Source organism: Xylaria bambusicola (genome assembly GCF_022495145.1).
Source record: "Xylaria bambusicola strain CBS 139988 unplaced genomic scaffold F5B22scaffold_57, whole genome shotgun sequence".
Classification (NCBI taxonomy): domain Eukaryota; kingdom Fungi; phylum Ascomycota; class Sordariomycetes; order Xylariales; family Xylariaceae; genus Xylaria; species Xylaria bambusicola.
The window spans coordinates 209,733-229,824 of record NW_025953610.1 but is presented as its reverse complement, the minus strand read 5'-3'; the positions used below and the strand labels follow the sequence as shown (position 1 = coordinate 229,824).

At 47.2% G+C, this 20,092-nt stretch overlaps 5 protein-coding genes and 1 non-coding gene across 6 annotated transcripts; 4 read left to right on the top strand and 2 right to left on the bottom strand.

The window, feature by feature from the left end:
* Nucleotides 1–837: 837 nt before the first annotated feature.
* On the bottom strand, nt 838–3,308 carry F5B22DRAFT_449818 (uncharacterized protein). The gene is made up of 5 exons (XM_047971947.1): nt 3,159–3,308; nt 2,929–3,107; nt 2,163–2,875; nt 1,836–2,099; nt 838–1,782 (listed from the first exon to the last, which is right to left on the bottom strand). Exons 1-5 carry the CDS (start codon nt 3,212–3,214, stop codon nt 988–990), a joined length of 2,007 nt encoding a protein of 668 aa, XP_047826715.1. The 5' UTR covers nt 3,215–3,308; the 3' UTR covers nt 838–987.
* Nucleotides 3,309–5,947: 2,639 nt separating this feature from the next.
* Nucleotides 5,948–8,545, top strand: F5B22DRAFT_449789 (uncharacterized protein). Its single transcript, XM_047971946.1, has 9 exons — nt 5,948–5,970; nt 6,019–6,475; nt 6,535–6,673; nt 6,736–6,783; nt 6,909–7,042; nt 7,110–7,214; nt 7,277–7,559; nt 7,691–7,790; nt 7,856–8,545. Exons 2-9 carry the CDS (start codon nt 6,371–6,373, stop codon nt 8,343–8,345), a joined length of 1,404 nt encoding a protein of 467 aa, XP_047826714.1. The 5' UTR covers nt 5,948–5,970; nt 6,019–6,370; the 3' UTR covers nt 8,346–8,545.
* A 465-nt stretch (nt 8,546–9,010) lies between these two features.
* On the top strand, nt 9,011–11,560 carry F5B22DRAFT_449689 (asparagine synthase-domain-containing protein). The gene is made up of 4 exons (XM_047971945.1): nt 9,011–10,213; nt 10,265–10,687; nt 10,744–11,289; nt 11,339–11,560. Exons 1-4 carry the CDS (start codon nt 9,551–9,553, stop codon nt 11,414–11,416), a joined length of 1,710 nt encoding a protein of 569 aa, XP_047826713.1. The 5' UTR covers nt 9,011–9,550; the 3' UTR covers nt 11,417–11,560.
* On the top strand, nt 9,032–9,103 carry F5B22DRAFT_t170. Its single transcript has one exon. It is a non-coding gene; the product is annotated as a tRNA-Met (tRNA).
* Nucleotides 11,561–12,122: 562 nt separating the features above from the next.
* F5B22DRAFT_660226 (uncharacterized protein) lies at nt 12,123–15,608 on the top strand. The gene is made up of 8 exons (XM_047980264.1): nt 12,123–12,894; nt 12,962–13,001; nt 13,123–13,734; nt 13,809–13,816; nt 13,918–14,255; nt 14,388–14,669; nt 14,759–14,883; nt 14,936–15,608. The coding sequence occupies exons 1-8, from the start codon at nt 12,795–12,797 to the stop codon at nt 15,135–15,137; spliced, it is 1,707 nt and encodes a 568-aa protein (XP_047826712.1). The 5' UTR covers nt 12,123–12,794; the 3' UTR covers nt 15,138–15,608.
* Nucleotides 15,609–18,120: 2,512 nt separating this feature from the next.
* Nucleotides 18,121–19,509, bottom strand: F5B22DRAFT_623820 (lytic polysaccharide monooxygenase). The gene is made up of 7 exons (XM_047976082.1): nt 19,381–19,509; nt 19,229–19,322; nt 18,978–19,172; nt 18,758–18,903; nt 18,685–18,701; nt 18,617–18,620; nt 18,121–18,561 (listed from the first exon to the last, which is right to left on the bottom strand). The coding sequence occupies exons 1-7, from the start codon at nt 19,460–19,462 to the stop codon at nt 18,392–18,394; spliced, it is 708 nt and encodes a 235-aa protein (XP_047826711.1). The 5' UTR covers nt 19,463–19,509; the 3' UTR covers nt 18,121–18,391.
* Nucleotides 19,510–20,092: the final 583 nt, after the last annotated feature.

Sequence of the window (20,092 nt, the reverse complement as noted above, 5' to 3'; positions counted from 1 at the left end):
TCTTCTCCGAGTACGTACGCATAGTTTACACATATAGCCCTGCCATTACTCCCGAGCGGTGTGTGATGTTCTTTCTTTCTCTCTCTTTAAGGCGAGGCGCCTCGGCAGCAATACATCAATAAAATCAGGCCTCTCAATATTAACTGGTGATATTGATGATCTAGCGAAGACTCTCTCCCCAAGAGGTGCGATGGTAGGCATATGTCGTGATAGCACATGTAGGCGCTTGAATCGTAGACTAGGGGTTGTGCTCCAGGGTGGTGATGTGAAGAAGATAAAGTTCTTGCATCACAGACTCCTAGCTGGATGCTAATTACTATTATATGTTCACTGAGACCGTCTAGACATTACGAGTCGCAGGCGTTCGCGCTCTCAACTGTAGGAAGGTATACAATTGCCGAAGTTCCGAATGATGAAGATGGCTGCTGAGAAAACGAATTCTTAGCAATTAACAGAGGCGTAGGAGCTAGATGAAAGAAGATGAATCGAGCTATCGAAATGCTTGCGCTTTTATTTTTATTCTTTTTTTTAAAAAAAGAAAGAAAAAGGATTTCTTGGATTTCTTCTTACTCAAAATTACCAACTTGACCACCCTACTATCTTCTCCTTCATAACCCCCTTTACCAAGTCTAGGGTAGACTGTGTCTTTAAATCGAGGTTGTGTGCGGCTCATATGTAGATTCCCCATACTGGCGTCGTGCCGCTGTTAACTTTGTATAGTGAACAAGAAAAAGGACGTACTTCGTGACACGTACGCAGTTTCATCACTCTATTCAGCCTTGTGTACCATTTGGCATAGAAAAAGCACCTCCAGTCCGTATTGATGTACATATCTAGTGTTTGGGCTATAGATGGATATATAAATATATGAGCTAGAATTAATATTAACGCATATTGGACTAAGAACATGATCGTCAGTGGGAAATATTCCGGTCGGTTATCTTTGTACGCGACCTATTACAATCCTGCCACTCATTCGCATTATCCTTATACTTTCCCGGCATTCGCATCCGCGATGATCATCTCGCTAGCCTTCTGGCTCATGGTATAAATAGCCGTAACAATATAGAAGCCGGGAATCCTAGGAAAAACAGAGGCATCGACGACACGCAGCCCTTTGACGCCACGGACCTTGAGGTCCGAGTCCAGCACGGCCATCGGATCGTCGTCGGCGCCCATGGGACAAGTACATGAGGCATGGTGGCCCCATGCCTCATCTTGGAGCCACTGCTTGATGGCCTGCTCATCGGTGTGACTCCTCCCGGGCCAGTTCTCCTCGAACGCGCCAAAGGTGGGTATGTACCTGTCCATTGCGCTGCGACTCCACTGGAAGGCCTCGTACAGGGCCTGGACGTCCTCCTCGCCGCCCTGCGCGAAGTTGTTGAAGGTGATGTTGGGCATGTCGCGCGGGTCCGTGGACACGAGTTTCACCGTGCCCGCGCGGTTGCGCGTGTGGCCCTTGAGAATGAGCCATGACCAGTGACGCTTGTCGCTTAGCGAGTACCGCGAATAGTCCGGGAAATACCCCTCGAAGGCACCCGGAGCTCCGAGGATGATGACGTCTGCGTCTTTATCTGCGACGGACGACTTGAGCACGTAGGCTACTGCGCCGCCGTTCGTGGCGTACACGCCCTTGGACTCTTGACTCTGGCCGGCTTCCCACTTCTCCAGACATGGGTCGGGACCGTCCGTTAATTGGAAGGTACAGTCCGCGGTCAACGCGTAGTCTTTGTCTGACACGGATATTACTGCGTTTTCATATCTATCTTGCATATTGGTTCCCTGTGCTTTCCGTGAGCGACGTGTTTGGGGATGGGGTGGGAATGTAAACATACAACACCAGGAAGATCCACCACAACGGGTATGCCGAATGATTCTAGCTCGGGAGCAGGCCCAATACCGCTGAGCTTGAGAAGCTGTGGTGTGTTATACGCACCACCAGCAACGATGACCTCGCGAGAAGCACGGACCGAGCCTTTGCCTGTGATTTGAGCTGTAGCAGAACGGGCATCAGCACGGTATAGGCTCTTCCCTTCAATATACTCAACGCCGATTGCACGGGGAGTGCCGTTGACATCCTTGAAGTTGATCTTGGTTACCTATTCACCATCAGTTTCATATAACCCTATAGAAGAGACAGGAATGCCCTGCGTAAAGCTTACCAATGTGTACAGCTTAATATCGAGGTGATACTTCAGAGTCCCATCATCGTTCACTGCATTAGCAACATCAAGAATGCGCTCCCGTGGGGAAGCCCGCACGCCGTCTTTCATAGCGATGGGGACTTGGTATAACCCAGGCCTACCGAGCTGGCCCGGGCCGTTAATATCGACGGCGAAAATGGTGGCGAGATTTGTTACAGTACTGAGGAGGCCCGTCACCAGATCTTTCCCAGCAGCTGTTGCCCCTGATAAGACCAGGTTGAGGAACTTAAAGTCCTCGAGAACAAGGCCCAGATAAGTCACCGAAGTGGTAAGCCAACCATGATAGCCATGGCCTACAATACTGCTGGGGAGATACTCGTTCTTCTCTACTTTCTCGAAGTATTGCCTCATGTTGGCGCCTGCCCATGAGTCGTCGCCAGTTAACTCGGCAATATTATCCCAGTCTTGATCGAAGGGGTACATCGTGATCATAGCATTGTGTCGTGAGCAACCACCGAGCGTGCCAGCTCTGGGGTATAGGATACCAAGCGGCTCTGCGCCTGGGGGAGGGTTGAGGCCTCTGTACTGAGTGCCATTGGGCATCTTGTAGATCATCTTTGAATCTTTCCTCTGTTGGCCTATATCGTCGAAGTGATTGACCCAAAAGTTCCACGCCGTGTTCTCGAATTCAGAAGCTAGGAAGTGTAGACCGGGAACAACTTCCTCCGTTGCTATTGTCCATTAGTCAGTGCGCCTGATCATGATAATTGAGAATGTGTTTTACCCCCTCCAGAGTCACCACCAGCATCAATTAGCAAGACCTTGAAGCCGGCTATAGCGAGGTTCGCCGCGACTGGACCGCCGCCAGGTCCTGACCCAACAACGACATAGTCGTACTCTTTCGTCCCATTGCTGAGGCGCTTCTTATGATGAAAGAATTGGTTGTGCCTCTGGCTATAAGAGCTGCGCAGAAGTTAGGGAACAGGCTGACCTAATTCCTAGCGAGCGACTCACAGTGAAAAGGCGGCTTCGACCAGTATAGCCAAGGAAACGAAACCAGCGAACCGCATTATGTCGTTTTGGAAGTTGGTACCAGCCTAAGTTATGCAAAGCACAGGCAATTATAACGTAGTCGCATCAATTACAACATCTCTCAATGCGTACGTAAGTGGCGTGAACCAAATGGGCGAGAAAAGAGAATTGCCGGTAGTTTCGTCAGAAATCCTTCGAGCACCAGGCCTTGTCATAACAGATAAACCATGGGCCTCTTTGGGAAGGGATGTCAGATAAGGTACTGGTATCATCTATGTCAGTTTAGCGGTATCGAGTGGATTATAACAAACTACCAACCGGCATAGTAATAGCAAAGCTCGTGTCATTGGGGCTTCAGTATGTCGAATATGGAAGGAAGTATGGTAGTATCGTGTGTGTAGTCATTCCATGTTGGGATGAGCAGGGAGCAGCTAACAACCTTGATGAAGTGGGGTGACAAGGTTGCTTGCGCACTTGGTGTAGCGTAGCGTGTGTAAAGGGGTTGCTAGTATGTAAGCCCTGAAAGTGGAAAGATCAACATAAATAACTGTGGGCAGACCATGTAGTTGTTGGACCTGAAAGAGTATAGTATCATAGAGACGGATGTTGCGGAAAAGCGTGCCAAAGAATAAAAAATTGTCTCTAGGATTCTGTTTAGGCAGGTAGTTAGTATCACGAGGTTGGCGATGTCGAAAAGTTCCCTCAGCTCTTCCCATACTTAGGCACAACAACCCTTATTAGAATGAGTCTCATGTTTGAAATAGTCGGTCATGACTCGTGGGAAGTGACGGACCTTGAATGTCGCTGGAAAATAGTTCGGCGCAATACCTCAAATGGGAGCCTCGATGTTATTGTTTGGGAGTAAAGCTGCCTAGCCGTTTAACTAAGGATAGCTATAAGTGCCACATAGGACACTGATCTAGACAAGTCAACACGTCTTGGCCTCGTTAGCTCATGGAAAGTAGTTGAGAGCAGTTGATAAGACTGGAACTAATTTCTAATATTCGAATCTCATGGAATTGCTTCGGAAACAATATACATGTAAACGTGAGACCTTTCAAGATATTGTGCCAAAAGCACCAAATTATATCTCGGTAAACAAGGATAACATGGTCGCTTCAATGCAAGCCACCGGTAGTGCGCTGCAATGCTACGGTCTACCTACATATACACCTTCGGCATCCACCACCAACCAGTATTACCCAGATCAGAGGCAAAGTAAGAGTGCATCTGCCGTTTATTGATAGCTAAACTACCTACTTAGTGTAGAGACTAGGACCAGGTATTGAGGTTGTCTGTTATTTGTTACATGCGAGCGATGAAGTTACATTACTAACGCCTGTATCTACAAGAGATCAGGATAATCTGTTAAATATAATGTACTTCACTATGCCAATTGCTTGGCCTAGATGGATATATTCTGGCATACGACCTCGCTACCTGGATTTTGGTAAATGCAGGTACGAGGCATCATCCCCCAGCGCTACCCTGGTTACTCCTCTGTCTGACTGATCGCCAAGAAACTCCAAAGCCGGGATTGTTGCCGGGAGCTAAACAACGCGCTACTTTACGAGCCGTTGGTGATGGCGCGATTGCCATGCAACCCCCCTTGGTGCGGAGTGATACTCGTGGTGTACACGTAGTGCCCTACGTATGTTTTACTGATAAGATGGTCCGGAATCAGAGGATAGCTGCCGGAAGAAATTATCATCACGTTGTCGAGGGGAACCGACCTAGTGTAATGTGCGTCAAGCAGTCTTATGCTTACATGTGCCTGAGTAGATTGCTTATATCTGTCATGCGGATCATGTAGGTACGCAACCTCCACGATCGTACGTTATCTCAGAGCCGTTACGAATGTGACGGCGCCGAGTTCCGCAGGAGAATATATATGCATGCTCTTTGTCTTTTCTGTTTGTTTCGCACTATAGTACCCATAACTGGCCGACGGGCAGTTGATCTTCATGGCTTACGGGTAGGTAGTATACTGTCATAGGTACTGACATACCTATTATCAACAAATTAATAGTGTGTGCTACATACGTATTATCTACACTACCGAGACTACCTACATGTTATAAGTAAGTATGCACATGCGGCATGTTGGTGAATCGGACCAGTACGAGACGTTAATAGTCTTGGGGTCTCCAAGAACGGTAAAGGTATGGTAGGATGACAGCGTAGCATCGGCGAACTCTGCTTGCATAAGCGTAGTTAGTGCCCCATGAATTCACTCAAAGTTTCCAAGAGTGCTTTTCACATGGTTCCCTATCCTCCTCTGGAATGGGTTCTGTCAGGCGATCTCCCCTTTGTCTTATGTTCCAGTCTCCATCAACGGACCGAGAACAGGACTAACGGAGCTGAAAAAAGAAAATAAGATAGTCACAATGCTTTAGAATCGATCTTTACGGACGCAGCCAAGTCGAAACGTTTCTATCTTATAGCTAGCTGTGGCAGTGCTAGCTTAATGTCTTCCCCGGGCATTGAGCTCCGCTTAGAACTAGCTTGGCTAGAAATGCCGCCGTTGTTGGGGAGAGTTGTGCTCCTCCACTTGGTTTAATGACTGCCCCATATCACACCTCCAACGTCTGCATCCGCATGGCATTGAGCCTAAGTATGCAGGTACACATATGTCAGAGCCGTTCGATAAGGCAAATGTAAATTACATAGTTTCTTTATAGGAACGATCTTTGCTATGTTCGGTTTAACGACTATCCAATATCACATGAAAACCAAGAAATACCTAGTTATCCGAGCAATATTCCTATGCATCGTGAAATACCTATATGCCTAAGTACCTACGTACTGGTCTACCGCACCATGTCCCATGCTAACTACCTAGGATGTGATCCAGGTATTATAGCAGGGTCGGCTATACCAATCTTCACGTCAGAATGTCTGGCCCTTGACAAATTCGTGCTAGGGTATGGGTAAATATGGGGAGGATCATCAAACTAGGTGGACCGGGATTGGTAACCAGCCATCTGAGGTGATATCCCGATGGGCTCATTGGAAAGACCTCGACCTCGTGTACATAGTCTCAACGTTGAAAGAATCATATGAAAAGCTGTCACGATAGTTTATATCTTACAGAGGCTTGCGCTTCGTGGTCGAAGCCCTCGGAGTTTTCCTAATACTTAATCGTCTCTGTCTAACGGGCAAAAGATTTCCTTGTTGGCGTCTATGTAGCCATCATGTTGGGAAGGGCACTGGTCTTAGGGTGCTTAATTGGATTTGCTTCCGTCGCATTTGCTGCAGATCTTGCTGGATTTAATCCAAACGACGTTCCTGAATGCGGCGTATGTGATCTTCGAATACTAGCACAAGCCCTCCGAATGTTACTGATAATATTCTATAGCTCCTCTGTATAAGCGGTACAGTGTCGCAAAAATCGTCATGTTCGCCGACCGACTTCGCCTGTGTTTGCGCCAATGACGCCTTGATTGGAGAGATTGAGGCATGTATCGCACACTCGTGCCCTCCGCGGGATGCGTTGAGTATGACCCCTTTATTGGATTCTCTTTCTTCCGTTGAGCGTCACACTAATACTCTTTATTAGCGACAGCAAAAATCGCGAAGGCATTGTGCGGTGTTGAATCAAGGAACAGTACGTAATCCTCGATTTATCCTTTCTCACGAGAGGCACATCTTAAGCTCTTTCGCGCATCACACTATGGAAATCATGCAAATTCCACTATCTCGCGGTGTTTACTGACATCTGATGCCGTATAGTAAACTTAGCAGTATGGCTGGTTCCACTGGTGACAATCATCCTCAGCACGATTTTCTTCATTTTGAAGCTGGTGTCTCGATTCGTGCTACAACAGCAGGTTGATGTTAGCGACATCATGCTAGGTATCAGCGTGGTAAGTTCTATCGCGCCGTTATTCGTGACGACAGTGGGATTTCTGACTTTTTTCCCTTCGATATTAGGCTTTGACGCTTCCGGTTTTATGGGTGGCCTTCAGATTGTCCCAGTTAGGATTGGGGCATGATGTTTGGAGCATACCTCAGGATAATATCACAAAGATCCTTTATGTATGGAACCCCGACCATCTGATCATAATGTACTCTGCGGATGTCGCTGACTTGGTCCATAGTTGTATTGGTGGGCAGAGATTATATACCAATCTGGTTTACCCCTTACGAGAATTGCGATCCTCTTTTTCTATCTCAAGGTGTTCCCGCAAAAACATATCAGATGGGCAAGCTATGCGCTCATCGGGCTGAACGCCGCGAACTTGATCGCCTTTGTGCTGGCCACCATCTTTCAATGTTCTCCAATCTATGGTGCTTGGACATTTTGGGACGGAACGTTTCAAGGACATTGCAATGATCTCCATCTCCAGTCGTGGATACAAGCTGGAATCAATATCGCTTTAGGTAAATCTTCTATAATGGCATTTCTGTCAAGGGCGTCAAATAAGAGACACTCCATTGGAGCGACTTTTTATTTTCCTTTCCCAGTACATCCTGATCTGCTAGAATTGATCGCTAACTCTTATTATCTGTAGATCTCACGACCATAATTCTACCACTACCATCATTAGCAAAACTTTCGGCTTCAAGGGGGAGGAAAATTCGCATAATAATCATGTTCGCGCTCGGGTTCTTGTAAGTAGATTTCAATTGTCGGCCCAGCCTGTTTCATCACATCACTAATGCAGGCATGGGAACAGCATCACGATCATCAGCGTCCTTCGTCTAAGGACTCTTGTGGTGTTCGCGAATTCCACAAACGTTAGTTACGATTACGTCGAGCCAGGACTGTACTCTATCATCGAAGCCTCGGTCAGCATTATCTGCGGTTGCTTGCCCTCAGTAAGAGCCCTTCTGCTCACCATCACGCCCAAACTCCTTACTTTGACGAATCGGTCCAAATTTTCGAACTCTCAGACGCCGCCAGGCGAATCCTCGCGTCAAAAGTTTGATCGCCTTGATGATTGCGAGAGTGCAAAAAGTCCCATCAAAGTCAAGAACGAGTGGTCAATTCACAGCCAAAGCACCCACCAGGGTCTGGAGTCCGGATCCAATGTGGAGCTGGTGACCATGGACACTACGCGATCTCGGAGCAGTATAGATAGCGAGCATGAAGAAGCGACTCGAACAGTACAGAGTGTGAACTGGAGCCGGCCACTGCCACGCTCGCATGAAGGCGGCCTGGCATAAATGTCCCTTGCGTTATGTTTCATTAACTTCATCTAGCATAGGTAACAGTATATGGCGTTAGCGTTTGTCTTTTGGGGTGGCAATAGTCAAGATAGCGTGGGTGGTATCGTCTTTATCAGCAAGTTAAATTGGACGGAGGCAAGGAAATAACAAGAGGGATGCGGAGGTTTGCGATTGCGATATGGCGGGTTGCTTAAGCATGGCTTGTTCCAACAGGAATCTTTTATCCTAGATGGATTATTCGGAGACCTTAACGGGAATGTGAACCTGCCCTGATGACACATCAAGCTGGCCCACTGAAGCTAACGACAACTGGGATGCTGGCATGCGACATGCCTTGGAATTGGCAACAGCTGGGCTGGTCTCAACCTGAGCGTGGATAATAAGGTCGACATGGCCGATGAGAGTGCGTCTGAAAACTAGTCGCGCTTTTATTTGGTGTTCGATATCATGTACAAAGGGCAACCAACAGAGCAATAAATACACTTGTGCCCAAACTCGGGATGGTAAAATGTATTTGATATGGATGCGTAGTTATTGCGAGATGGCATTTTGGTATAGCAAAAGGGCACATGTAAATGCAAATCTGGATATTAGGAGCAGATATCATGCGAAACTACTTATGTATATAAGTTTCAAAATGTGCCGGATCCATCAACAGTGACCAACCATCTGGTCCTAAAGCAAGCTAGCTAGCTCAGTGGAAGAGCGCCGGGCTCATAACCCGGAGGTCGATTGATCGAAACAATCGCTAGCTAACATTTTACACTTTTTTAATGCACTTTTTTTAAGTTGTTCACCATATACATAGCATATATATATATATATTTTCCTTCTTCTTCCATTTCTTTTCCATTTCTACCCGAGCTACCAACCCTCTCCTTTTCTGTATTCCAACCCCTTCACTCTTTCAATAGTCCTCTATCTATATGTAGGTAGGTAATTAAGCGTGTATGTGCACAGCAAGGTGTAGCCCATTTTTATAGTGAAAAATTTTAGGGGATTTACACGCTGTACGTGGCCCCCACTTCCGCTAAACCCTTCAGTTCTTTAGGTACCTAAAAACTTACCTAAGGTACTTAGTAAGTATCCTCCATTCTTCAGCCTCGACATCACTAAAGGCTCCTTTCTTGCTTGGCTGCTAGGTATAACACGCAACACGCGCTCGCGCTCTCGGACTGTCCAGGCCCCTTGCACATAGAAACATGTGCGGCATCCATGCGGCAATCACCACATCCAAGTACTCCGGATTATCATCTGAGCTGAAGCAGTCCTTGGTGAACCGAGGACCCGACCACTTTGGTCAGGCTCAGCGGGAACTCGCCTGTGCTGATGCAGATCGCCAGCTTCATCTCTATTTCACTTCGACCGTTCTGGCCTTGAGAGGAGACCATGTTGCCAAGCAGCCGCTCCAAGACAAGACGCCCGGTGGGTCAGTGCTATGCTGGAATGGCGAGGCCTGGCGCATCGATGGCCGGCCTGTTGACGGCAACGACGGCGAAGCTGTCTTTTCTATGCTTCAGTCCTCTGGTTCATCGTTCCACCAGACTAGAGAGGCCCATGTGTTAGACGTGCTGCGGAGGATTGAGGGTCCCTTCGCCTTTGTTTACTACGATTCTGCTTCTAGCCAGATCTATTATGGCCGCGATCGCCTCGGAAGGCGGTCTCTCCTTATCAAACCTTCGGATGACACAAACTCTATCACGCTCTCCAGTATTGCATCTGTGCCAACAAATGGCTGGGAAGAAGTTAGTTCCGACGGAATCTGGTCAATAAATTTGGGGTTATATAATGAAGCCTCAAACGAAAGTCCTTTAAATGACCATGTCGCCAAGCATGCCTGGCTACAGTCTAGTAATGATGAGATGGTAAGTTATGGAGGCTCACAATCGAAGATTTGGAGCTAAAATAATATTTAGGTTTCGAGCATTGGTATTTTTAACAAAGAACTGCCGTCCTCAAAGCATGTGTTGGACTTCAGCTCGCCCTCGCTTCAAATTCTTAGGTACAAACTGGTGGAATCCCTAAAGCCGCGTGTTCTAAAAGTCCCTGAGCCACCGAATCCAACTTCAGACGTCGATGCCCGCATTGCTATCCTCTTCTCGGGTGGCCTAGACTGCACTGTTCTTGCGAGACTTGCTCATGAGCTTGTGCCTATCGACCAAGGCCTAGACTTGATAAATGTCGCTTTCGAAAACCCACGCCAAGTTGCCATAGCCGCTACACAACCGCACCTACAGGCTGCAGATATGTACGAAGGCTGTCCCGATAGAGCCACCGGACGGAAAGCCTTTGCTGAACTACAATCTTCCTGTCCAGGGAGATACTGGCGTTTCATCGCTGTACGTATCCCCCACTCTCACCCTCATCTAATAGATTGAAACTAAGTTGTGCACAGGTAAATGTCCCATTCGAAGAAGCCATGGCCCACAAGGCCAAGATCTTGTCTTTGATCTATCCACATGACACTGAAATGGACTTGTCAATTGGTTTTGCCCTGTATTTCGCAGCAAGGGGTACGGGAGACTGTTATGTCAGCCAGATTGAGTGGCAATCTTCGCCGCCTGTAATCAGTACTTCAGCACGAGTGCTTCTATCCGGGCTTGGAGCAGATGAATTATTTGGCGGCTACTCTCGACATGAGGCAGCGTTTAAGAGGGCTGGCTATAGTGGTCTTGTTGACGAATTGCTGCTAGATGTTAGCCGCATTGGGCAGCGTAATCTCGGTCGAGATGATCGCATCATGGCGCACTGGGGTAGAGAAGTGCGTTTCCCATATCTTGACGAAGATTTTCTCAAATTCGCCATTAGCAGCCCGGTGTGGGAGAAGTGCGATTTTGAGAATGCCTTCCATCCTGCAGTCATCGACCCAGCGAAGCGACTCCTGAGACTTCTGGCTGACCAGCTGGGCCTCCCCATTACTGCACGCCAGAAGAAGAAAGCAGTAAGAGAGTTTGTGGCCCATATCAAACCAAATACTTACTAGTTCACAGATACAATTTGGCTCTCGGACTGCTAAGATAGAGAGTGCGACGGGTCGCCTTAGGGGTACAGCCCAAGTAACCGCATGAGACTTATTCAACTGCAAGTAAGTGTAGCATGACGTTCCATTGGACGCGCCAGTGTTGGGGATCCCTCGATCTCGGTTCTTTTGGCGATGATGATAAAAACAGATACTTCCGAGTTGGTAGTGCTACGGTCCGAGTTCCTTCCTAGCTGCGTGTTTCGACTTCTTGTCGTAACCCTCTTCGTTGCGATTCACTTGGTGCATGAAAACGATGACGTCGTAAAGGCATTTCTGAGCCATATCAACTGCGCTATCCATTGCTGCTTGTCTTATGAGATAGGAGACTGATAGTATGTGTAGATGTTCGTGTCAAGAAAACCGGCCACTTAGAACAACGCCTGATTCTCAACACTTGAATCAAATATGGCCAATAGGCCATTCCTGGCAATTTCATCGCGGTGAGTTCTCCTGGCCATTTCGAGCCAACTCGGTATCTTACAAGCCTCATCAGGGCTCCCGCTAGTTCGTCTAGCTCTGTCTAGGTGAGCATGTCAGATCATGGAGTCTATTCCTAAGAGCAGTTAAGCAAGGCTGCACATCTTGCTCTTAGATCAAGAATCTACCTCAGCTTGTGTCACTAGTGCCACACTTGTCAATCATCAACATAGCAGCTGTGAACACTCAAGCGTGTAAAAGCCTTTGGACAAACCTTCGTATCGCCAAGGTAAGGGATTCATGTCGTCCATAACCTGCGCAATAGCTATATCAGCTTGCCTTGGAGTGTTTCGGCGGAAGCACATAGCCAGCTCTGGGTTATCACGTCTTCTGAAATGCCAGATATGAGCGGCAATATAGTAATTCTCAGGGATAAGAAATGTCACTGAACACACCGTTCAATCTAATCACTCTTAATCATATACTTAGAGGTAGGTAAGTCTAAATACGAGTATACTTAACATTCTGTTGGTTTAACGGGTGCATCAGTAGGTGACGCAACAACGGGTTATTTTTCGCCGAACATTGTCTATATACTTGCTGAAGACTAGAAGATTATCAGACTAGTCTGCAGAGTACTATGCTTGGAATATGGGCTCTGGAGAAGCTTAGGTGCCTCGGCTGATGTTTAGTAACCTGGGGAAAAAACCTGGGGAAGTTGGAGATGATTGCCAAGTTGGGATTAGCCTAGGCACAAGTGAATGTGGGGGACTTACGAAGGTGGCTGGCGGGCTGGCTCGTCAGCATTGTCCGTTTACACGACGTTCCTTGTGCTATGTCAAGCTATGAAACTCAGTTATCTTTGGTTCGAGGAAATTGAAATACAGAAACAACAAGTTGCATATCTAATTGATGTTCCCATACATCTGTTAGTGCAGGAGTGATCGAAACCCCGTTCACCCCTCAAAATCAGTCAGCTTAAACTTCGAAAAACTCGAAAACAAATTATGGCGTCGACCATCGAGCGCAAATCTAATGGGGAAGTAATCTACGGGCCGGATAAGGTCTTCGAAGTCCCCAATGTCGATTTAATGACATTGCTGTTCGGTTAGTTCGAGTGCCTCTTTAGATTTGCAACTGTTTAGAAACTGTGCAACTGACTTGTGGGGTGTAGAATCTGAAGAAAGTCGCGTGCCACCTGACACTGTCATCCAGTACGTGAGTCGAAAACCTTTATCTCCTCACTACTTCTGGGCTCAGGTGTTCCTGCTTCTTACATACCATTAAGGCTCTCGAGTATCAAAATAACTATTACTAACTCTCAATTTCCGATAGTGCCGATGCTGCAGAGCCTTCTAACAATCTCACTAAGGCGAGACTCCTGCAGTTGTCCAAGAAGGCTGCACATGTGTTTAGGTATCAATATGGGATTGGAGCTAACGGCCCAGACAAGGATGTCGTCTTCAACATTTCCACGGGTAACTTCATGATCCCGGTCATGTTCTACGCAGCTATCACAGCCGGTGGCATCTTCTCATCTACTAGCCCTGCCGCGACACCAGACGAGTTTGCATACCAATTGCAGCAGACAGAAGCCAAGGTGATTGTGTGCACGGCGGATCTGAAAGAGACCGCGCTCGCCGCGGCGCAGAAAGTCGGGCTCGCACCGCGGAATATCCTCGTCTATGGCGGGACCAAGGATTTGGAATTCTGGGAGGCGGGATCGGGCGCAAAGGTGCCGATATCTAACCAGGAGCTTGACTGGCGGCGCATCACAGATCCCGTGGAGCTTGAAAACAGTGTCATATGCTTGCTGTTCTCGAGCGGAACGACGGGGCTGCCGAAGGCTATGCGTATCTCGCACCGAAATAGTGTTGCTGCTTGCACGCTCAATGCTGAGCCTGGGAGGCAGTATGTCGAAAAGACGAAACCGCCAGGATACAAGTGGTATGTACGAGAGATGGGACGCTTGAACACCCCCCCTACAGCCCTTTAAAGGTTCTGAACTGATAATTCCGCAGTGCGTCTAGTTTCTCCTTACCTTTTCCCACGAAATGCGGAGTGCCACGGATATCACCGCGCCGAAATGGCAACCTTCAACTTTGAAAACCTTCTACTAACTCATTGTAGATATTAATCTAGCCCACCTCCCCGCCGCCCACATTGCAGGCGTCCAAAGCTACCTCGTGAACAACTGCTATCTTGGCGGGACCTGCTACTGGATGCAGCGGTTCGACTTCCCCAAGTTTTGCGAATATGCGAAGAAATATAAGGCCACAACCATGTTCACCGTTCCGCCGATTTTCCTATTGATTGCCAAGTCACCTTTGGTAAAGGACCATTTTGACACCTGGGACGACGCCTTATCTGGCGCGGCACCGATGGGACAGGATCTCCAGATAGAAGTTGGCCGGAAGCTTGGTAACGGCACCACGTTGGTGCGGCAGTGCTGGGGCCTTAGTGAGACGGTAGGGCTCATCAAATTGCGTATTAGGATTACTTTCCGTCCCTCGGGCACCCCTATCATTCCCCTTGGTCGTCTTTGCTACTATTCCCGAGTTGAATATAGAAATACAAGGTGCTGACTATATCACGTACAGACGGGTGCTATTACCGCCACACCAAGGGAGCTAGCCCACGTTGCACCAGCGGGATCAGTCGGACCCCTCATACCGAACTGCTACGCACGCATCGTCGACGACAACGAGAGAGACGTCGAGCCCGGTGCGTCAGGGGAGATTTGGGTGCGCGGCCCAGTAGTCACGAAGGGATATTGGAGGAACGAGAAGGCGAACAGGGATTCGTTCACAGACGGCTGGTTCCGCACGGGCGATATAGGCGTATTTAGAGACGGGTATTTCTTCATCGTTGATCGGAAGAAGGTATGTCTCCCTTTCTATGAATACTGCGCAGCTCAAGGTTGCGAAGCGAAAAGGAAGAAAGCGTGGAGAGCTAATGTGCTTGTCGCTAGGAGCTCATAAAGTATAAAGGAAACCAGGTCGCGCCTGCTGAGCTCGAGGCTGTGCTGCTGTCGCATCCGAAGATCCTCGATGCGGCGGTTATCGGTGTCCCTGGTGAGGGGACGGAGGTTCCTCGGTGAGTAGTGCTCAGGGTTTTGTGCGGTTGGCTGGGACTAACGCTGTAGTAGGGCCTACATAGTCGCGAATCGAAAAGAAATCAGCGGGCGTGAGATCATCGAGTGGTTCAGCAAGCAGGGGCTGTCGAGGTATAAGAGTCTAAGAGGCGGTGTAGTTTTTATTGATGCGATCCCGAAGAGCCCTTCTGGAAAGATCTTGAGAAAGAATCTCAAAGATCTGGCACAGAGGGAGACGCCGACAGCTAAGATCTAATCTAGTAGTGGTATTGCCCGGAGGGTCGCGGTTTGTGTCGTCGAGCTGGTATATTTTACAACAGGATCGCGCCAATACACCGTTCACGTATACTAAAAGAGATCATTCATAGGTTTGCTTGTGGTTCTTTAGGGAATCGGTAACAGCATGCTTTCAGCTTGACAAGTAAGTAGTCTTTCGGGCAAGACAAAAAGGTCGTGACCTAGATTATTCACAAGCACACAATAAGTAGCACATAGAGTTGGGAAAGTATCAGAGAGTCTATATTCTCGAGTATCTAACTGCAGTGATCCCAGCTTACTCGTCAACAGCTAGCCAACTCATACATTTATGAGCACGCGATGGTGTGTGTAGGTTCCGAAGGACAGCTGTAGATTTCGGGAGATACGTCGCAGGTAGCCCTACGACGTCCAAAGGATACGTAGCCATCATTGCTGAGGCGGGCTAAAGTAGGTCTGGAATATATACCGAACCTTGCGTACGGTCTTTTCTGTACTGAGTCCCGTCAATGCGATCAGGGCGCGGTAGTCTAGCTGAAACAACAAAAAAAGGAGGGTTAGTTAACGAATATCCAATCACTGATAGGGAATGGTTTTTAATACCCGAGGTCTTTCATTAAAGCACCAGATGGCGTAAATAATGTCCCTCATCTCATCCTCAGTGGGTAGCGATCGATATGCTCTGGGATCACCAGAGCTCAAACAGTACGTCGTTCTCAACCAATCCCACTGTGACATACAGTTAGTTATCGTCACTTACGAGGTGGTCCGAAGCTTCTTATATACGATGCGTTGAGACTAGGGTGTAGGGCTCTTGAAGGCACATATAGCTCGCGTTGAATTCATTATTTTGATTCAAAGTAATAGAACTTACACGTCTTTGGGCTTCAACTCTTGAAGTTCTCAGATAATAACCGAGCCTACCAAAATCGATCTGGGCAAATATTAAGTTTCTTGTTCAAAGAATTTATACGTTCTTGCTGTTAACGTGACTTACTACCGCGTCCCAGCGAAAGCACTTGAGCATCGCCAATAGGTACTGGGCTGTGGTGTCTCGGGGTACCGGAGGAATAGGAATCACTGAGATGGAAAGTTAGTGCATGCTTAGCAAATCCTTAGCTGGGTTGATCACCATCCCGAAAAGGAGACACAGAATAGATAAACCTGGTGGCAAGATAAGAGGATGGTAGCTTACTTGCGACGAGATAATAACAGAGCTCAGATAGAAGAATAGACGGAAGGGGTAGGTAGACAGAGGGATGGCTGTTGATTGAAGAGGGTAGCAAAGGGAACAGACTGAGAGGATCCCAGCTGGAAATTTATACTGGGGGAATTGGGCAGCCGTTGATGGGAGAAGACTGGACTGGAGTCACACAGACCCGATTTCGTTCAATACACCCACTGTGCAAACATATTCAAGCCAGCGCTGTTTCAGGTGGACTGGGACGTGCCTGTGGCCATGGCTTTTTTTTCTCTTCCACGCCCCTGTTGAGCAGGAAACCATGAGCTAGTAGATTTACTAGATGCTGAATAGATAGTACAATAAGGCACCTGACCTTATTCCTCCTTCTTCAGGCGATACTAGGGCACGGCATAGAAGAGTACATTCATTGTGAACTTCTCATCGTAACGTTAGATAAATATATACGAAGTATAATAGATATATTGATCTGAAACAGAATATACCCAAGCTCTCCTGCGTGGATTTGTACGACAGGCCTTGAACTCCAGCAGCCATGGCAGCCCACATGTATACAGGAAAGGCATTGGTGTTACTAGTGTGCCTGATGTTTGTAGGCACTAGCAATGAATGTGACTTAAGCGCAGTGCTCGATTCATCCCTCAGAGGTTTCCATGTACACAATCTCTACAAAAATTCAAAGTAGCCATCTCCACAGGGAAGCTATACTACAAAGGGGCGAGTCCAGAAATGAGCTCAATGGGTGGCACAAATTCCGGTTGGGAATTGTGGTAGCCAGGTAATGAGGAGCTGTAATGGTCTAGGATGAAAATGGAGTAGGTGAATTCTGTTGGAATAGAGGCACATTGTTTCAATATGAAAATTTGCTTAGTTCCTAGGTATTACTGGATATAGTAGTCATATATAATGATCATGTAGTGGACTCTTTGCTCCCCTAATGACAGCTGGTCTTACAAGGAGACCTGGTCAAAGCTGCTGTCAGTTGATATCCATTACCTGAGCCTGCTCCCAATCATTGGTACCAGATTATTTTAGGTGATACAGTGCCTATGCCTTGTATACTCCAAGGTACTTTTGTTGATCACAAGGTGTTGTTAGCTTTGCAGGAATGATGGCCGGAGCCCAGCCGTTTTCATGAGATTGTTTGTGGCGGACCCCCGGAGCTCCGGATCGCGGCTTGGACGTTGGGTTTGACGCTATTCTCCGCCCTGCTCCGCCAGGTTCCGGTCTTCAGTCCGGGCCTTGTCGTCGGGATTCTAGTTTGTTTGCCTCCTCCCATTGAGCAAGGTGGGGACATACATACAAGATTCACTAGGCCACTGGCCTTTCTGACTGTTTGTACTGTGCAGTGAATGAATGTGGAGTTGATTGTGTGAATTCTTGTCCTAATCATCTGCTGGGGGGTTAAGTCTGAAAGCAAACCTAGCGGGGTTGGATGAGCAATTGTGATCAAAGATTCTTTCCACTACCTTATCAAAACTACTATAAGCGCATATAGGGTTTATTGGAGCGTTCTGTTAGAAGAATGAGGCTTTTTGTGCTACAAGAGGGCGTGGGGTGGGGATTTTCCTTGCAAGTGTCACTTTGCTTGAACTTATAATGGGAATGAAGTATTCTACTCATAAAACACCTAATTCTCATTATATCTCTCTGCCATCACCGTCTTTTCTGAGAATATGCGTTAGAAATGTCAAATAAATAAACTGGGACATTATCTCTCTTACCATTAAGGTTATTGCTATTTAAGGGTTTCACATTTGGACAAGATCAAGATATGAATTGGATAAAATATCAGAAAGATTTTTGACTGCCTAAGTTTGGGCCGGGACTGGAGAAATATAGGCGTAGTAGGGAGAGCACAAGAGCATACATTAGATTACCCAACTAAAGTATAGTTGACCATATCTAGTTTGGCTACGTATAATTGAGGTAGACAAACGATCACAAAAGCTTGTCATGCTCTATTAGCGTGAACTGCCTGTTCTCGGGACAACGATCTACGTTCCATTCTTTTGAGAATTTCACGGAGATCTTTAGGTACGGAGTTGAAGCCCTTAGAACTTGGCAACAGCAGGTCCAGGCATGACATAAGCACCTTTTCCGCCCCAGAAGTTGAATGTTAGACCGGGGTCATTCTTTTTATAAATGCCCGGGATCTTAGAGACTGGAGATGGCTTGACCGGGCCGGTGCCGCCAGTGATGCGGATTTGTGCGCATTCCATGTCTACGTATAGAGGTTAGTAGGAGTTAACTTAGTTGAAAAGGAGATTATGGCTTACATAGCTGTTTGATTTGAGACATTTAGTAATTAGCTCTGTTATCAGTCTTGGACGTGGAATAATCTTACCTGTGGCTTTCCAACATCTGTCATCTCAATCAGCATGGATCTATAGGCAACACATATGGATAAGGGGACTTACGGTTCTCGTGAATACCAATGTGCTCCCCACGAAGCAGATACTCGCCGTCCTCTATATTTTTGGGTAGTGTAAACTCCATCGTATACTTTCCGTAAGTTGGCCATCCACCAGTAGAAGTGGGGTTTCCAGTCGGGCCAGACTCCCATCTATGCACATTGTTCAGTCTATGTCCGTAATACTCGTGCGCATAATAATTAGATGTGTTGAACATGCCACTCACACTTTGAACCAGTCTCCAGATCCATCGTAATCACTCACGTTGCCTGGAGCCTTGGACATGTAGAAAAACCCGGGGCCAGGGTGCTCGATGAATTCATTGTTGAACAACTTGAGACCAATTTTATCGCCTGCCTTGACATCCATGTAGGTTTTCGTTCCAGCGCTCGTTGCACCCTTGTTGCACCTTAGATCATTCCTATTTATTGGTCAGCTCGTCTTGCTAGATATTGCCAAGCCTGTCGGGTAACGGACGAGTCAATGATCTCCGTGAAAGAGGGCATATAGGAGTTGGTGTTCCTTCGAACGTAAGTGTATTCCCCTCCAACTTGCTTGCCATTGTGCATAACTTTGAAGATGATTAGTCTCAACCTCAAAATGGGCTTGAGGTATCAGATGCAACTAACGAATGTTCAGGATATAGTGAGAACTGGCGAAGGGAGCAGATAGCAGAGCTACTGCGGCCACGAATGAGAAAGATTTGACCATGTTGGGCAATTGGACGAAAACAAGAAGTAATAGAGCCTAAGATTAACAACTAGAAAAACACGCTCGCCTTGAAAATCAGTAGAAGACAAAGCCTACCTTTATAGCTTTTCGATCATTTCTGAACCAATTCCAGGTACGGTTCGCTTTATTCATTCCCAATTCTGCCGCGATCGGCATATCTTTAAAGCCCGTGATAGTTCCTCGATAAAGGCTAGTTCCGAGATCTTGGCCCGCTGGCTGTCTTTAGATTGACTGAGTGTTGCGCTAGCTGACTTGTATTATGACCCGAGGTATTCGTTAAGTCTTGCCAAGGAGTGAGTAGGTTTTGTGACTGGAGGAAGAAAATCTGGGGAAGCGGCTTGGTTCTTCTTGGTTCTGCTTGGCATATATTCATCCAAATTGAACACATTAGTAATTGGAGAAGAATATCATCCGAAACAGGCACACGGACCATACTCGTGATTGTACGAAGTTAAAGTCCTGGTGGCTGCTAAAAAGTAGTTACTGGTGATCTATCAACTTGTGCCGCAGATTTTATCTTATGGCGACACTGAGTAGATACCGGCGGTGCGACAAGGTTGTTTGCACCTGAACCTTGTTGAGTCTCAAGAGCCGAATGCGACTTTCCTG

What these genes read in the sequence shown, in the direction of transcription:
- F5B22DRAFT_449789 (XM_047971946.1), top strand. Translation starts at nt 6,371, where the DNA reads ATGTTGGGAAGGGCACTGGTCTTAGGGTGCTTAATTGGATTTGCTTCC. An exon ending in ACGACGTTCCTGAATGCGGC is followed by an intron (nt 6,476 to 6,534) that starts GTATGTGATCTT and finishes AATATTCTATAG; the next exon opens with CTCCTCTGTATAAGCGGTAC. An exon ending in ATGTTCGCGCTCGGGTTCTT is followed by an intron (nt 7,791 to 7,855) that starts GTAAGTAGATTT and finishes GCATGGGAACAG; the next exon opens with CATCACGATCATCAGCGTCC.
- F5B22DRAFT_623820 (XM_047976082.1), bottom strand. Translation starts at nt 19,462, where the DNA reads ATGGTCAAATCTTTCTCATTCGTGGCCGCAGTAGCTCTGCTATCTGCT. An exon ending in TTCACGGAGATCATTGACTC is followed by an intron (nt 19,173 to 19,228) that starts GTCCGTTACCCG and finishes ACCAATAAATAG; the next exon opens with GAATGATCTAAGGTGCAACA. An exon ending in TCTGGAGACTGGTTCAAAGT is followed by an intron (nt 18,904 to 18,977) that starts GTGAGTGGCATG and finishes CAATGTGCATAG; the next exon opens with ATGGGAGTCTGGCCCGACTG.
- F5B22DRAFT_660226 (XM_047980264.1), top strand. Translation starts at nt 12,795, where the DNA reads ATGGCGTCGACCATCGAGCGCAAATCTAATGGGGAAGTAATCTACGGG. An exon ending in TCATCGTTGATCGGAAGAAG is followed by an intron (nt 14,670 to 14,758) that starts GTATGTCTCCCT and finishes GCTTGTCGCTAG; the next exon opens with GAGCTCATAAAGTATAAAGG. An exon ending in GAGGGGACGGAGGTTCCTCG is followed by an intron (nt 14,884 to 14,935) that starts GTGAGTAGTGCT and finishes ACGCTGTAGTAG; the next exon opens with GGCCTACATAGTCGCGAATC.
- F5B22DRAFT_449689 (XM_047971945.1), top strand. Translation starts at nt 9,551, where the DNA reads ATGTGCGGCATCCATGCGGCAATCACCACATCCAAGTACTCCGGATTA. An exon ending in AGTCTAGTAATGATGAGATG is followed by an intron (nt 10,214 to 10,264) that starts GTAAGTTATGGA and finishes AATAATATTTAG; the next exon opens with GTTTCGAGCATTGGTATTTT. An exon ending in CACGCCAGAAGAAGAAAGCA is followed by an intron (nt 11,290 to 11,338) that starts GTAAGAGAGTTT and finishes ACTAGTTCACAG; the next exon opens with ATACAATTTGGCTCTCGGAC.
- F5B22DRAFT_449818 (XM_047971947.1), bottom strand. Translation starts at nt 3,214, where the DNA reads ATGCGGTTCGCTGGTTTCGTTTCCTTGGCTATACTGGTCGAAGCCGCC. An exon ending in ATATTAAGCTGTACACATTG is followed by an intron (nt 2,100 to 2,162) that starts GTAAGCTTTACG and finishes GATGGTGAATAG; the next exon opens with GTAACCAAGATCAACTTCAA. An exon ending in TGGTGGATCTTCCTGGTGTT is followed by an intron (nt 1,783 to 1,835) that starts GTATGTTTACAT and finishes CGGAAAGCACAG; the next exon opens with GGAACCAATATGCAAGATAG.